Source organism: Lethenteron reissneri, chromosome 66, assembly GCF_015708825.2.
Source record: "Lethenteron reissneri isolate LAM-NWPU_2019-01 chromosome 66, ASM1570882v1, whole genome shotgun sequence".
Lineage (NCBI taxonomy): Eukaryota > Metazoa > Chordata > Hyperoartia > Petromyzontiformes > Petromyzontidae > Lethenteron > Lethenteron reissneri.
In genome coordinates this window covers 6,027,187-6,042,671 of record NC_083844.1, presented here as the reverse complement: position 1 = coordinate 6,042,671, position 15,485 = coordinate 6,027,187, and the positions used below count along the sequence as shown (strand labels likewise).

Here is a 15,485-nt window from a genome sequence, read left to right as displayed (position 1 = left end):
GGGGGGGGGGGGACAACAAACTAACACAACAATAACGACAAGCAGCAGTTCTATAGAAATTAGTTTGTCAATCTATATGATGATGATGATGATTTAAAAGTGCATAAAAGCTTCTAGTAGCTTCCTAATATCGGAAGGATTTGCGTTTTAGACAGCAGGAGAAACAGCAGCGCATCTGAAAACGCCACGCGATGATGCGGTGAGCACCGTCTTTGTTCGATGGCCAGCCAAAAGCCAGCGCTGCTGTTACGAGGATAACTGGAGTGCGTGTGACGATGGTTTATGATCCTAGACGAGATCAGCGAGGTGTATGATACATCGTAGCATCGCAGCAACCCTTTCCATACACACACGACCAGCCGTGTACACCAATGCACAAAGACACAAAGACAGAGATTCACCCGTGTAGCCTCTAACAGACTGTTGGGGCAAGTGCTGTTAGTAGCGAGTAGAAGCACCTATGAAAGCTGGCACCGCACACAAAGGGGTGGTGTGGAAAGGACCACACCCAGTCTCCTTTGTCTCCACGCTACTGATGTTTGCACACTGCACCGGGTACTAAGTTATGGCTAAGTCGACCTAGAGGTGGCCCAAGATTGTTGCCACTGATGTAAGTCTCGAGCGGAAATCAAACCTGGACTGCCAGGTTCGTTGCGCAGTGCTCTAACCACTATACTACCGCTCCTCACCCCATACATGCACAAAAGACAAACATCCCCCATTTCGCATTCAAGAGACTGTTGGGGCAAGTGCCATTAGCTTGTAGCACCTATGAAGGCTGGGATGGCACACGAGGGGGTGGGTGGTCAGCACCACGCCCAGCCGCCTTTGTCTCCCCTGTGGCAATGTTTGCACACTGCACCAAGTACTTATTTTAGGTTGAGTCGACCTAGGGGAGGCCCAGGACCGGTTCAGATAATCGTCAACGGTGTTGGCCGATAGCGGGAATCGAACTCAGGTCGCCGGGTTCGTAGCGCAATACAGCCGACACAGGCCGTACGTGGCAAGTGCACTTAGTGGGCACCCATTTATATATTTCGCACAGCACAGGCCTGCACGTACGTGATGAGGAGCTCGATGTCGTTGAAGTTGCGCGTGATCACTTGGCCTTCTTCGTTCTCCTTGAGTGTTAGCGTCTGGGAGAAAATCATCGACGTGTTTGATTCCTGTATGGGGAGAGAGACGGTCAAACATCAATGCTACCATCGTCGGCCATGATCCGTGCACCACTGGTTTAACATAACTGTTAACTATTTTTTGTTTGTTTTATCAGGTCAAGCCTGCTAAGATATTAGCTTATTTTTTAGAAGCGACCCTGGCAATCACAAACGATAGCAACTCAACAAAGTGGCTTGTCACGTGGCAGCTAAATACTCTAAACCTATAGAGATGCATCAACAACAACCGCCATTCGCCACTAAGTGATGGTGACATCACCACGACGCTTGTGCCAGGCCATGTGCACCTTGAGGCCACGTGAAGTGTCGAATGCCTGCTGGCAGGAGGTCACGGGGCAGACCCAGGTGCCACGGGTCGACTGACTGAGATAGAGATGCATAGCTCCAGATAGACACCCATAGACTATACTAAAACTAAACTATTTTGTATTGTTACCAAGTAAGGTCCCACCACTGAGTTGCTATGTAGCTCTTTTTTCAGAAGTGACCCTGGCAATCACAAAAATAGCAACTCAACAACGTGGCTTATCATAATCATTACGTGGAAATATACAGCAGCAGCCAAATACTCTGAATGCGTGGTGATGTTGATTCTAAACGCAGAGGGGAAAAAAAGGAGGAATACCCAGAGAAAAATCCTCGCGACAATAGGGAGAGAAGAGAAATGCAAACTTCAAATATACAGGCATCAGGGTCCGGATCGAACCCACGACCTGCTGCATACCAGGCGAGAGAGATAGCTTCTCGACACATCACATAAGGCATCCCCAGGAAGTGTTCATCTCTTGTGGATACTCCAATGCAAAAATCAATTCGTCGGTGGATTTATTTGTTGGACATCTGATGTGCCAGACAGTCAAATAGTCTGTTGATTGGTGGATTAGTCTTCTTCTGGACTGGTTAATTGATTATTGAGTCGGCCAATTGGTCAGTTGATGGACTTGTTGGTTGTTTGATCAGTCAATTGATCAGTCAGTCAATCGGTCAATCAGTCAGTTGAAGGATTTATTCCTTGATGAATTACTCGGCTAATCAGTCAGCTAGTCGGCCGATGAATGAATTTATTCATCAGTCGCTCTCTCAGTTGATCCGTCGATCATCCGACCGATCTACGCCGATGAGTCAAAATGCAATTGGTCAGGGGGGAACGCCGTTGATGCCTAGCACGCGTCACCTGGCAGACGGCGCCACAGTCAGCAATGCCGATGTCGAAGGTGATGAAGTCTCCGTCGTCGACAAGGGAGCAGCCGGGCAGCGCGGGGTCATTGAGCCGCGTGTCACTCGCCGTGTAGTTCAGCACCAGCATGCGCGGGACTCGCGCAGACATGCGCTCTCCCTCACATGACAACTCCACCTCCGCTATGGGGGGAGAAGGAGGAGGAACGAGGGAGGAGGCACCAGGAAGTGTTTGCACTGCAGAAACTGAGCCGTGCTTTTGACCTCGCACGCGGTGAACGAGCGCGGGCGCATGCAGGTGACGCGGTGACGCGGGTATGTCACATGGTGATGCTGCGTCCTCATGGTTTACTGTCCATTTGTAGGTACGTTGCACGTATTTCGCATTGCACATAGCCAACCACACTGATCAGAGGTGCGGAGGCAGGACAAAGCAACGCACAAAAATAAGTTCTAAAGAAGTAAGTTCTCAATCTAAATTTAAATGTGTATATGACTTCCTAAAATCTGACGAAATAAAACAATCCACACCGTGAGATATCCTGCCGTTGGCTCGGCTCAGTTTTTCCAGCGGAAAAGGGGTTATAAGTGAATGTGCCCCGGCGTGGGTGGCCCTGGCAGAAGAGAGGGGGGGGGGGGGTGGTGGAGGTGGTGGTGGATGGGTACCTCGGTGGCAGCCGAAGCGGCCCTCCTTGAGGAAGCACGCCTGTCCCCCATGGCACCCGCCTGCCTCCTCCACGACCACCCCCTGGGAGCAGGCACGTGAAGCGACGCGAGCAGTCGTGGGTGTACCACGACTCGGCCACCTGAAATCACACGACACATGCACACACACAGGGCTCGCATCATGCAGGGGTGGTGTTAAGTTTCATGAGGTTGCTTGTAGTGTTGTATATACATATAGAGACATAGCGTGAGTGTTGAGCTTACATTGTGCTGGCGGTGGTGTCAGTGCTGGTTTAAAGTTTGTAGTGTGAGTGTTGTTGTGCTCACATCTCTGTAGACGCCACCCTGCTTAAACCTGCAGACTCTCACCACCGTATGGTGTTGGTGTTAGGACCACGCTTGTCGTGATGTAGAGCAAGTGATAGGCTCAGTGTTTATCTCAGTGTGACCGTGTTGGTGTCCGGCAAAGACAACCCCCTACCTCCTCGGTGGTGCCGGATGGTAATGCTGTGGCAGATGTGAGTAATGTCATGGAGCGAATGGCTGAAGTGCAATCTATTCAGGAAGTATGGAAGGCGATTCAGAGTCTGAGACCAGGAAAAGCGCCGGGCAGAGATGTTCTCCCAAGCGTAATGCTGAGGCAGGGTGGTATTTGTGTGCAGACTGCCCTATATGACATCATAATAACAGTCTGGACCACTGGACCGGTTTAACCAGACTGGATTTGTGAGGAGCTCACACATGCTTGAAAGATCTGGATAATATCCCATTGGTGAGCTCCTCCCGCAGGCTTTGCTGCATTGGCTGGGTCATGTAGCCCACATGCCCAGCCACTGCATGCCTAAATATATTTTGTTCCACCGGATAGAGGGGTCTAAACGAACGCAGAATGGGCTAGAAAAGAAATGGTACAATTGGATGTGGAGCCGAGTGGACTTGCCGATGACTGGTACTAGCTGTGTCAAGATCGGCCTCTGTGTAGGAGGCTCGTGAAGAATGCTACTGGGCAGTTGGAGGAAGTCACCCTCCAGCACCGGCAGAAGGCACAACAATGAGCAGAGCGCCAGATGGCTAAAACACAGTAATAGGCACAATAGAGGGCACAGGTGGTGCATCGGCCAGTCATCTCTGTCAGTTAACCCATGGCACCTGGGTTTGTCCCGTGACCTCCTGCTTGCAGGCATTTGACACTTCACGTGGCCTCAAAGTGCACTTAGACTGGCAAAGGTGCCGTGGTGACGTCTACGTCACTTAGCGGCAAATAGTGGTTGTTGTTGTCTTGGTGTTGAGGTCACGTCTCTGAAAACTTTGCTGTACATGCAGTGTGGGTGTTAAGACCGTGCTTGCGATGATGTAGGGTGTAGTGGTAAGGTGAGTGGTATGGTGAGTATTTATCTCAGTGTGACAGTGTTCGCCTTGAGCTCACGTCTCTGTAAATGCCGTCATACGTGCACCCGCAGTCCGCCGCCGCCACGCACGTGCCGCCCTGCAGGAAGAAGCCGGCGTCACACACGCAGCCCTCGGCGCAACTGCGGCTCCGCGGGCACGCGGCTGCAGGTAGGCCGCACGATGATGGGCAGGGAGGGGCGCACGTGCTGTACGTGCTGTGAGCTGGGCACGCCAGCACTGTGCACATACACAAACACAGAGAGACACACACATGCAGTTTTTCTAAAACTACCGGGACTATACTAGGCCAAACCAAAATGGGGCTTTGGTAGCTTTCATTTTTTGTTGAGAGCATGGAGAAATTCTCCTCGCTTACAGCAGTTGGCGGCCGCCCTCCACTCCGCAAGCACCACTCCGTGCGTCAGGCATGTGTCGAAGTATCCCTGGAGGTGCGAGCAGCGCAGCGCCGCGTCCATGCCCGTCACGGCCAGGTCGAACACGCATTTGGTGAAGTACGGCCCGGGCGGCACCGTCACGAAGCACGGGGCAAAGGGCGACTGGGCGCCACGCAGGAAGTCGCACGGCACCTCCGCCAGCGCCTTGTCCGCGTCGCTGGGCGTCACCACGCGGCCGTAGTCCGGCCCACAGCTATGATCGCCATGGGGATGGGAGGACAAAAAGAGTTTACAGACCTTTGATTAAAGTCGGTGGCCTGCGGTTTTGGCTTGAATAGAAGCCCAGGGATAAGAGGACTGAAAATGCTATTACAATTTGTTCCCTCAACCAGATTCGGACGTCTTCTTCTGAGATCTGCAGTGCATCGTGGTTTAGTTTCAGTCTCGGCATGGCAGGTAGCGTGTGTGCGTGTGTTTGTCCGGCAAAAAAACACCCTTCCTCCTTGCGGTGCTGGACGGGCAACACTGTCGTGGACATTGCTGTGGGGGGAGGGCCAATGCCCATTGGCCTCTCCCCTCATGGCGTCTGTGACCACCACAGTGACTGAACGGGGGCTCTGGACGGGTGTGAGGGGCTGGTAACCCCTCTACCTTCAATTAATTACCACGAGACTACGATATAAACATAAAAATGTAACAAATAAGATTGTGCCGGAGGCCCCAGAGGGACAGGCTTCTATGATGTCTCCTGGCCAAACCCCAATTGGCGGAGCCAGGAGATTGAATCTTTCCCCTCGGGGCTCCTCCAGAAACAACGAAAAACCACTGTGGATGGCCACGTGGAATGTTTAAACGCTCACTGCGGAGGAGAGGCTGCCACTCCTTTGTCGGGAGCTGGACCGGTACCGCCTGGATCTCTGTGGCATTTAGGAGGTCCGGTGGACCGGTTCTGGCTCGTGTCACCATGAGGGGTGGACAGTCCTCCACTCGGAGCAGGAGACTGCCAAACAACAGGGTGTGGCTCTTCTTCTGAACAAAAGAATGAAGGGGACGTGGGAGCGTGGCGGTGAGGTGTGGGAAGCTGTATGCCCCAGGATACTTTGGGCTCGCCTTCCCATCAACCGGAGGCGAGGAGTGGTGGTCGTGGTTACTTATGCCCCCACCGAAGACGAATATCCATGGAAGGATGCAGGCAAAGCCGATGAGTCAGATGCCTTCTATGACCTCCTGTCACAGGTGCTGGCTAAAGTGGCCACTCGGGACAGAGTCATCTTGTTGGGTGACTTCAATGCCCGGGTTGGTCATGATGCTGGCACCTGGTCTGGAATGATTGGAAGGCATGGGCCAGATCAGCTCAATAACAATGGTAGGAGGCTGCTAGATTTTTGTGCAGCCCATGGGCTTGTAATTACCAACACGCTCTTCCGGCATCGGCGCATCCACACAAAATCATGGATGCATGCCGAGTCTAAGCAAGAACATCTGCTGGACTACATAGTGACGGACCAGAGGATGCGAGCCCATGTCCTTGACACCAGGACTTACCGTGGAGCTGATCTGCCCTCTGACCATCGACTAGTCATCTTTAAGATGCGCCTGCCATTCTTCCGCTCCGGTGGTGGGTGTACACCCAGGACCCCATTCCAACCTAAAGTGGCTTGGTCTCAGTTAGCTGATGAAAGTTGCAAGCGAGAATTTCATCATCGCTTGCAGCTGGGGTTGGCATCGTCCCCCACTCCTCCTGATGTCGAGGGTAAATGGGCGAGGTTTAGGACTGTGACCCATGCAGCTGCAATGGCTGCTTTGGGTACGTGGTCCAGACCTCCCCAGAAACCCTGGCTGACAGAGGAGGTGTTCAGGTTAGTTGAGAAAAAGCGACAGGCCCACTCTCATCGGCTACAGCATCCCACGTCAGAGAATGAGGAGGTATACCACAGCCTTTGCTCGGAGATTCGGAGAGCCTAAGGCGCTGCAAGGATGGGTGGTGGTCGCGGGTTGCTGAGGAGATGGAGTTGTGATGCCACCGCCACGAAGCCGTTCGGCAGGCACCAAATCCCCGACCTCGCCACCACCAAGCAACGGAGCCGACCCCGCGTCCCCCTCACCTCACCTCACATGAACACACCCGCACTCATTTCCCCCCCCCCCCCATAGAGCTCCGAGGGGAGGTCGCCTGGCCGACCGGTTTTTATCCGAGAGACCCTTATCGGGATTAATTCTCACGGTTTCCGGCGATCAGGGGATTGGATGACCTCCCCCGTGCTACGTGGCACCGCGGCGCTGCGGCCGGCCTTAATATGGTGTGGTCGCGGCGTGGGGCATTCGGCCACCGCGGTTGAAGCGCATCTCCCCCCACACACACTCCCACGGGTCGACGGGGCGAGCAGGGGAGGCACGGGACAGCATGAATAGGGGGGTCACAGGGGCTGTTGCGCATAGTCATGGAGGGTTGGGATAATTGCGCTTGAGCGCGCAGGTCCCATTGTTAGGGAGGGTAAGGGATTAAGTAGGATTTACGCCTTGCACGCAGCACACTGATTAGCATATCAACAGCGCCCAGAACCGCCGTGCGCGTGCCAGAGGATCGCGAGCCCATTGTTTAGCGCAGCATCCCCTTTGAGGTAGGGAGGATAAATAGAGGGGCGCAGAGGGAAAATAGCTCTCTTCTCTCCAGCGCCAGGCGACAGGACGCTCTCCAGTCCAGCGACCCGATCGTCCGTGAGACGCATCGAGGTGCGCTGCGAGCACGGGATCAACGAACCGCCGTGGGCATCCAGCAGGAAGTCCCCGATCCGTCTGTCGCCGCCGGGACTCGCGCAGTGTGAGGGCAGCGCTGTTCGCCCCCGACCCCCGTTTTAATAGCGCGTGATCCGTGGAGAGACAACGCAGCGTCTGCAGGTGAACGAGGGCATGCGACGAGCTATGCCTCTCACACGAGCTCGCGGAGGGACGGACCAGGGAGGGGAGCCGTCGGGCGATGAGCCCAGCGACGGCAGCAGCTGCTCGCAGAGCAGCGAGGGGTCGGCGCACGGCGGAGCCCCTGCCATAGGCACGGAGCAGGGAGGGACTCCGGGGACCAGCGGCCCCAACAAATTGGTGTCAGAAGTGGGACGAACCCTCACATCTTCACGGGAAGGTGGCGCGCTACTCCACGCAAAGGTAAGGCATGTGTTCACCGGCCAGGGGACCCCTACATGGAAAGCGTTTTCCCGTAATATCATAGGGGCTAAAGAGCTTAATGGCTGGTCGGACGCGCAGGCGTTGCGACATCTTACGTTAAACTTAGACGGGCGGGCAGCCGACTTTGTAGAGGCACTACCCGAAAGCGCGCAAACCCAACTAGAAGAACTAATGCGTAGATTAGACCTGCGTTTCGGCACGCGCAACGTGATACGGGCGAAGACCGCCTTAGAGGCGCGCCGACGCCAAACTGGCGAGGACTTCCGAGACTACGCTGAGGACGTGCGATCACTAACCCGGATCGCCCGTCCAGAGTTCTCGAAGGAGGTCATTGACGCGCTAGCTGCAGACAAGCTACTCAGGTACCTAGCTCGCACCGCGTGGTGGCAGCCCAAAAAGAGTAGCGCAGGCCTCCCTTTCGATACCCTAGTCGAGCAAGCGCTGGAGTGTGAGGAGCTCTCCAGCGAACGCGCGCAGCTCCGAGGGTCGGGACAGGAGTACACCGTGGCGAGCCTGATCCCTGACGAGGAGGATGAGGATGAGCCCGCCAGCCCCATGGGGAGACGGGCAAGAGAGGCCCAGAAACCCCGCGAGACAACCCCGGGTTGGGTAGCTGGGTTACAGACCGGCATGGGAGATATTGCTGGCCGAGTAGACCGAATGGACGGTAAGGTAACCCAAGTAGGGGAGAGGGTAACCCACGTAGGTGAGAGGGTAACCCAGGTACGCGAGGAAGCGAATAAAAATATGAAGACCCTCCAGTCTGAGATGGGGGAACTACGCTCGACCGTAGGGGGGCTGGCCGGGAGAGTAGCCCAATTAGAGTCCGATGTGGGACAACTGCGTACTGGGGGAGGGAGAGGGAGCGGACAGGGGACCCGCTACGGAGCCGCCCCCCCTCCCCGGGCATGTTATATGTGCGACCGCCGAGGGCATCTAGTGAGAGACTGTCCTGAAATCACCCGAGCTAGGCAGACGCGGGGGTTAAACTCCAACGCCCCCTAGAAAGCGGACCAACTAGGGGTGCAATCGACGCGGTCCCGATACAAATAGACGATAATGAGAATAATGGCGAGCGAGTGATCTCCACACAGGTTCCAGCAACAACGCCCACAGAAACGGTGACTCCTGGCGACTGGCTGCGGGAGCTGGTGGCGGGGATCACGGGGGCCACGTCGCTGGTGGAAGGGGAGGTAAACGGAGTGCGTACCCGAATCCTGCTGGACACGGGGGCGGTGGCCTCGCTCGTGAGCGCAGCGCACTGCAGCGCGATCGGGGTCGACGTGCGTCACCTGCAGGCCCCGGACCGCGCGCTGCACACTGCGAGCGGAGCCGGAATGGGACTGCTGGGGAGAGCCACCCTAGAGGTCCGCATAGGCAGCCAGGTGTGCACGCAGGAGTTCTACGTGTCGAGTGCGTTGTGTCACGAGTGTATCGCAGGCACCGACCTCCTAGAACGGTTGGGACTCAACGTGCAACCCCGCCAGCGATGCGCCACCATGGAGAGCAACGGCGAGCGGATACCGTTCCTGGGACGAGAACCAACGCGCCGCCGCTTTGCACCTGTGGCCGCTATCCTGGCGACGACAGTCACCATCGGCCCGCTCACCGAGATGCTGGTGCCGGTGGCAACATCCCCCACCGACCCCGCGCTCCGACCATCAGGGGAGGTAATGCTAACTCCTCACCCGGAGTTGGCAAAACGGTATGGGGTTGTGGGATCCGCCACGTTGGTAAACGCAGATGGGGACCGATTGTTTATGCGGATGTTTAACCCCCACAATACCCCAGCGACACTGCGACGGCGCACCCCGATAGCCATAGTACACCCCCTGCACGCACGCCACTCTAACGACTCGGTGTTCGCACTCTGGGCTGAGGACCCCGGGCATCCTGAGGGTGACCAGGACCTGGCCTGGCGAGTCGGCCCGACTCCCCGAGCCGAGGTCGTTCCCCTGCTCGACGCGTTACATGTACCATGGGCGGATTTACCTAAGGGAGGGGCCGATCGGCTGCGCGAGTTACTGCGGGAGTATGCCGACGTATTCAGTGAACACGACTCGGACGTGGGTCGGACCGATCTTGTTAAGCACCAAATTGACACCGGTGCAGCCCGACCCATCAAACTCCCTGCGTACCGAGTGGGCGCACCCGAACGCGCCCAAATCAAAGAGGCAGTTGGGGACATGCTTCGCGATAACATAATTCAGCCCTCGGCGAGCCCCTGGTCAGCCCCGGTGGTACTAGTAACGAAAAAGGATGGGTCAACACGGTTCTGCGTCGATTACCGTAAACTAAATGCAGTCACGCTCGGCGATGCCTTCCCTATACCCCGCATCGACGACACCTTCGACAGCCTCGCCGGAGCGCGATATTTTTCCACCCTCGATCTCGCGTCCGGGTACTGGCAGGTGGAGATGGCGGAGGAGGATCGGCCGAAAACCGCATTCACCACCCCGATGGGGCTATTCGAGTTTCGAGTACTCCCGTTCGGACTCACCAATGCGCCCGCGACGTTCCAGCGGCTGATGGAGTTGGTGATGCGGGGCTTGCAATGGGAACAGTGCCTGATTTACTTGGACGATGTGATAGTGTTCAGTAGATCTTTGTCTGAGCATTGGTCCAGGCTTCGAGAGGTGTTCCAGCGACTGCGAGCGGCTCATCTCAAGCTCAAGCCACGTAAGTGTTACATCGCACAACGCGAGGTGGGGTACCTCGGGCATCGTGTCAGCGAGGCAGGCGTGCACACCGATCCGGAGAAGGTACGCGCCGTAGTGGAGTGGCCACGGCCAAGGAATCTGACGGAGATCAGATCATTTTTGGGGCTTGCCACCTATTATCGTCGATTTGTAAAGGGATTCAGCGAGATTGCACGCCCCCTCACCCAACTCACTTCCCCTAAGCACCCCTATCAGTGGACGGGGGCCTGCCAGACGGCCTTCACCACTCTCAAAGACCACCTCACCCACGCCCCCACCCTCGCTTTCCCCGATTTTACCACCGATTTTATTTTGGACACCGACGCCTGCAGCAGCGGGCTGGGCGCGGTGTTGTCACAGGTACAGGATGGGACGGAACGAGTCATCGCGTACGCCAGCCGGACCTTGAGTGGGGCCGAGCTGAACTATTGCGTGACCCGCCAAGAGTTGTACGCCGTGATTTTCGCATGTAAGCAGTTCCGGCCGTATTTGTACGGCAGGAGATGTCGCGTACGCACTGACCATTATGCTCTTCAGTTCCTTCTTACATTCAAGGAGCCGCGGGGGCAGATGGCCCGTTGGTTGGCGCAGTTGCAGGAGTACAACCTGCAAATCGAGTATCGGGCTGGCCGGACGCATGCAAACGCGGACGCCTTGTCGAGGCGGCCCACGGTGTACGCCGAGACAAGGGCGGAGGAGGCCTGCCCCTGTTTCACGGGGGGACGCTGCCGGCAGGCAACGGACCCCCGAGAGGCCGCGGCCACTGACCCCCCCCCAGCGAGAGAGAGTGCAGTGTGCGCCACAGAGACCCTCACAGGTGGCACCGAGGATCCCGTCGACCGCCCGGCAAGCGCGGGACCCGCGGCTCGGGACCCGATCGGACGGATCCAGGAGGACGTCGGCTGCGCCTTCCCGGGCCTGAACGACGAGCAGCTGAGACAGACCCAGCAGCGAGATCCGGATCTGGCGGCCGTGGAGGCGGCACTGCGGGAGGAAAAGAGCGCCCTACCAGGACCCTGGAGCGGTTTGTATGCCCGGTTGTGTGTGCAGAACGGAGTGGTACGGGAGTTAACCGAGGCCGGCCAGCCAGGGTGCATCTGTGTTCCTGCCCAGGTGCGACCCCAGCTGCTACGGCTGGTGCATGACCACCCACTCGGGGGCCACGATGGGGAACGACGCACTCGAGAGACCCTGCGTCGCCAGTATCTCTGGCCCAAATTGGCACAAGACGTGGCGGCCTGGGTACAGGGCTGCCGCGCCTGTCAGCAGTGCGGGCCGAAACCGGCACGATACCAGGTACCCCTAAGGCCGTTCCGCGTCAGCCGCACGAATCAGCTGGTCGGGATCGATCTACAGGGGCCATTCCCACGATCCCATCGAGGCAACCGGTATATTCTAGTCGCAGTAGAGTATTTCACCCGCTACCCCGTGGCAGTGGCCATCCCTGATAAAACGGCCTTGGTGGTGGCCCGGGCATTCGTAGAACATTACGTACTCAAGCACGGGATCCCGGAACGAGTCCTCACCGACCAGGGTAGCGAGTTCGAGGCCGAGCTGTTCCAGGCACTGTGCCGAGAATTCGGAATCCAGAAGGACCGAACCACAGCGTATCACCCCCAAGCGAACGGTATGGTAGAGCGCATGAATCAGACCCTAGCGGGGAAACTCAAACGTATGGCGGCCGCAAATCAACGGGATTGGGACGAACACCTCCCCTACGCCCTTTTCGCCTACGCCACCACCGTACACACGTCGACGGGACAAACCCCGTTTTTAATGATGTTCGGCCGTGAGTCTCGTTTACCCGCAGATCTGCTATTCGGCGTCCCTTCCCCCCAGCCGGAGGAGGGAAGCCGCCCCGTGGAACACCTGTTGGAGACCCTGCGAGAAGCCCGAGGCCGAGCATACCCGCAAGGGGAAGCCGCGCATCGGCGGCAGGAACAGGGCACCCGACCCCGCATGGAACCCCCCTTATTCCTGACAGGCGCTAAGGTGTGGCTACACACCCCTCGCGTCGGGGCCGGGCAGGTGGGGAAACTGACGACCTACTGGCGGGGACCCTGGACCGTGGTGCGGCAGATATCCCCCTGGACGGTACTAATTTACGGCGGGGAGAGGGGTCGAGAGACGGTGGTCAATGTCCGCCGCTTAAAACCATGGAAAGCGGCCCCGGCGAGAGAGGACTCCGTCACCCGAAAGCCCCGAAATCCCGGAGTACCCGCACCCCTCGTGTTGGGGGGCCTCGCACACTACATGGGCCCCGCCTGGTCCCCGAGACGCCCCGATCCAGTCCGGAGACGGCGCGGACGACGGCCACTAAACCCTTCCGCTGCTGAGTTTGTGCCCCAGCCCACAGGTGCCGGGGGACGGGGAGAGCCGCTGGAGTGGAGGAGGAGACCGCCGCAGGAGCTACAGAGGACGGAACCACCCGCCCAGAGGCCAGCCACCAGGTCCGGACGGATCCCCCGGACCCCGCAACGTTTCCTCGTGGGCGCGGCCCAAGCGAGGTGCTCCAGTCAACCCGGGACGGGGACTGGCACCTCGGGGGGCTATGTGATGCCGCCGCCACGAAGCCGTTCGGCAGGCATCAAATCCCCGACCTCGCCACCACCAAGCAACGGAGCCGACCCCGCGTCCCCCTCACCTCACCTCACATGAACACACCCGCACTCATTTCCCCCCCCCCCCCATAGAGCTCCGAGGGGAGGTCGCCTGGCCGACCGGTTTTTATCCGAGAGACCCTTATCGGGATTAATTCTCACGGTTTCCGGCGATCAGGGGATTGGATGACCTCCCCCGTGCTACGTGGCACCGCGGCGCTGCGGCCGGCCTTAATATGGTGTGGTCGCGGCGTGGGGCATTCGGCCACCGCGGTTGAAGCGCATCTCCCCCCACACACACTCCCACGGGTCGACGGGGCGAGCAGGGGAGGCACGGGACAGCATGAATAGGGGGGTCACAGGGGCTGTTGCGCATAGTCATGGAGGGTTGGGATAATTGCGCTTGAGCGCGCAGGCCCCATTGTTAGGGAGGGTAAGGGATTAAGTAGGATTTACGCCTTGCACGCAGCACACTGATTAGCATATCAACAGCGCCCAGAACCGCCGTGCGCGTGCCAGAGGATCGCGAGCCCATTGTTTAGCGCAGCATCCCCTTTGAGGTAGGGAGGATAAATAGAGGGGCGCAGAGGGAAAATAGCTCTCTTCTCTCCAGCGCCAGGCGACAGGACGCTCTCCAGTCCAGCGACCCGATCGTCCGTGAGACGCATCGAGGTGCGCTGCGAGCACGGGATCAACGAACCGCCGTGGGCATCCAGCAGGAAGTCCCCGATCCGTCTGTCGCCGCCGGGACTCGCGCAGTGTGAGGGCAGCGCTGTTCGCCCCCGACCCCCGTTTTAATAGCGCGTGATCCGTGGAGAGACAACGCAGCGTCTGCAGGTGAACGAGGGCATGCGACGAGCTATGCCTCTCACACGAGCTCGCGGAGGGACGGACCAGGGAGGGGAGCCGTCGGGCGATGAGCCCAGCGACGGCACCAGCTGCTCGCAGAGCAGCGAGGGGTCGGCGCACGGCGGAGCCCCTGCCATAGGCACGGAGCAGGGAGGGACTCCGGGGACCAGCGGCCCCAACAGAGTCTGCCTCAGTGGCCCGCGATCACAAATTACTATTTATCTCCATCAAAAAAGTAACCTGCAGCGCCACACCTATTACCATCATTAGGGGAAAAAACGGTGATCCAATCTCCGACCCCCAGGAACAGGTTTGCCGTTTTTTCTGAGCATTTCTGTGAGGTCCTGTGGGAGGGTAAATCCCTCAGCCAGGAAAACATCATGGCCCAGTGGGGATAACCCTAATAGGGCTGCGGTGCCTCAAATATTGGAAGAGGTCACCCCCTGTGAGTGGCTGGCTGAGGTGCCATCTGTTGAGGAAGTACTGAAGGCGATCCAGATTCTGAGACCAGGAAAGGCACCGGGCAGAGATGATCTCCCAAGCGAAATGCTCAGGGAGGGTGGCGTTTGTGCACAGACTGCCCTATCTGACACCATAACAACAGTCTGGACCACTGGACGGGTTCCGCAGGATTGGAAGGGTGCCTTGGTGGTCCCCCTCTTTAAGAAGGGGGACCGCACAGCTCAGTGTGCCGGGAAAGGTCCTGGCAAGGATTATTCAACATCGCCTTGCTAGGCACGCTGAGGAGAGGCTTGCGGAGCCCCAATGCGGTTTCAGGAAAGGGCGGTCCTTGCACAGATGCCATATTTTCTGTCCGTCTGCTACAGCAGAGGTGTAGGGATTTCAACAATACCTACATCTCTGCTTTATTGACCTGGTCAAGGCCTATGATACCATCAGTAGGCTTGGGCTCTGGGTTGTTCTTCGTGCTTTCGGAGTCCCTGACCCTCTGCTCACGATCATTAAGGACCTTCATGATGGTGAGCGGGCCCGGGTAAAACTACGTGGCCGGGAGTCAGAGCCTTTCCCTGTACACCTTGGGGTGCGACAGGGATGTCCTCTGGCTCCCACATTATTTAACATCTGTCTTGACCGCGTAGTTCGTGAAGCCTTCAATAGCTGTACCGGGGGAATTTCCATCTGGTACAGATATAATGGGAGGCTGATCGACGCCCGGGTGCGATCAAGGGATGGCTCCCTATTGGTCAACCATGTTATGTATGTCGATGATTTGGTAATAGCTGCTCATTCAGAAGAGTAGTTGGAGACGCTGCTGCTGAGACTGGAGCATGCCAGTAACTAAGCACCTGCCTGGGTATTTTGTACCATCGGACACTCCACCCTCACAACTCC

The 15,485-nt window shown here is 57.6% G+C and overlaps 1 protein-coding gene across 1 annotated transcript in view; it reads right to left on the bottom strand.

Moving 5' to 3' along the window:
- Nucleotides 1-2,380: 2,380 nt before the first annotated feature.
- LOC133359830 (IgGFc-binding protein-like) overlaps nucleotides 2,381-15,485 on the bottom strand; it is a 55,818-nt gene continuing 42,713 nt past the window's right edge. Inside the window, exons 26-29 of the mRNA XM_061578371.1 lie at nucleotides 4,786-5,057; nucleotides 4,447-4,646; nucleotides 3,021-3,160; nucleotides 2,381-2,537 (exon numbers count right to left, since the gene is read on the bottom strand). Of these exons, the coding sequence (XP_061434355.1) occupies nucleotides 2,516-2,537; nucleotides 3,021-3,160; nucleotides 4,447-4,646; nucleotides 4,786-5,057 (634 nt within the window). The 3' untranslated portion in view covers nucleotides 2,381-2,515. The remainder of the gene's footprint in view (nucleotides 2,538-3,020; nucleotides 3,161-4,446; nucleotides 4,647-4,785; nucleotides 5,058-15,485) is intronic.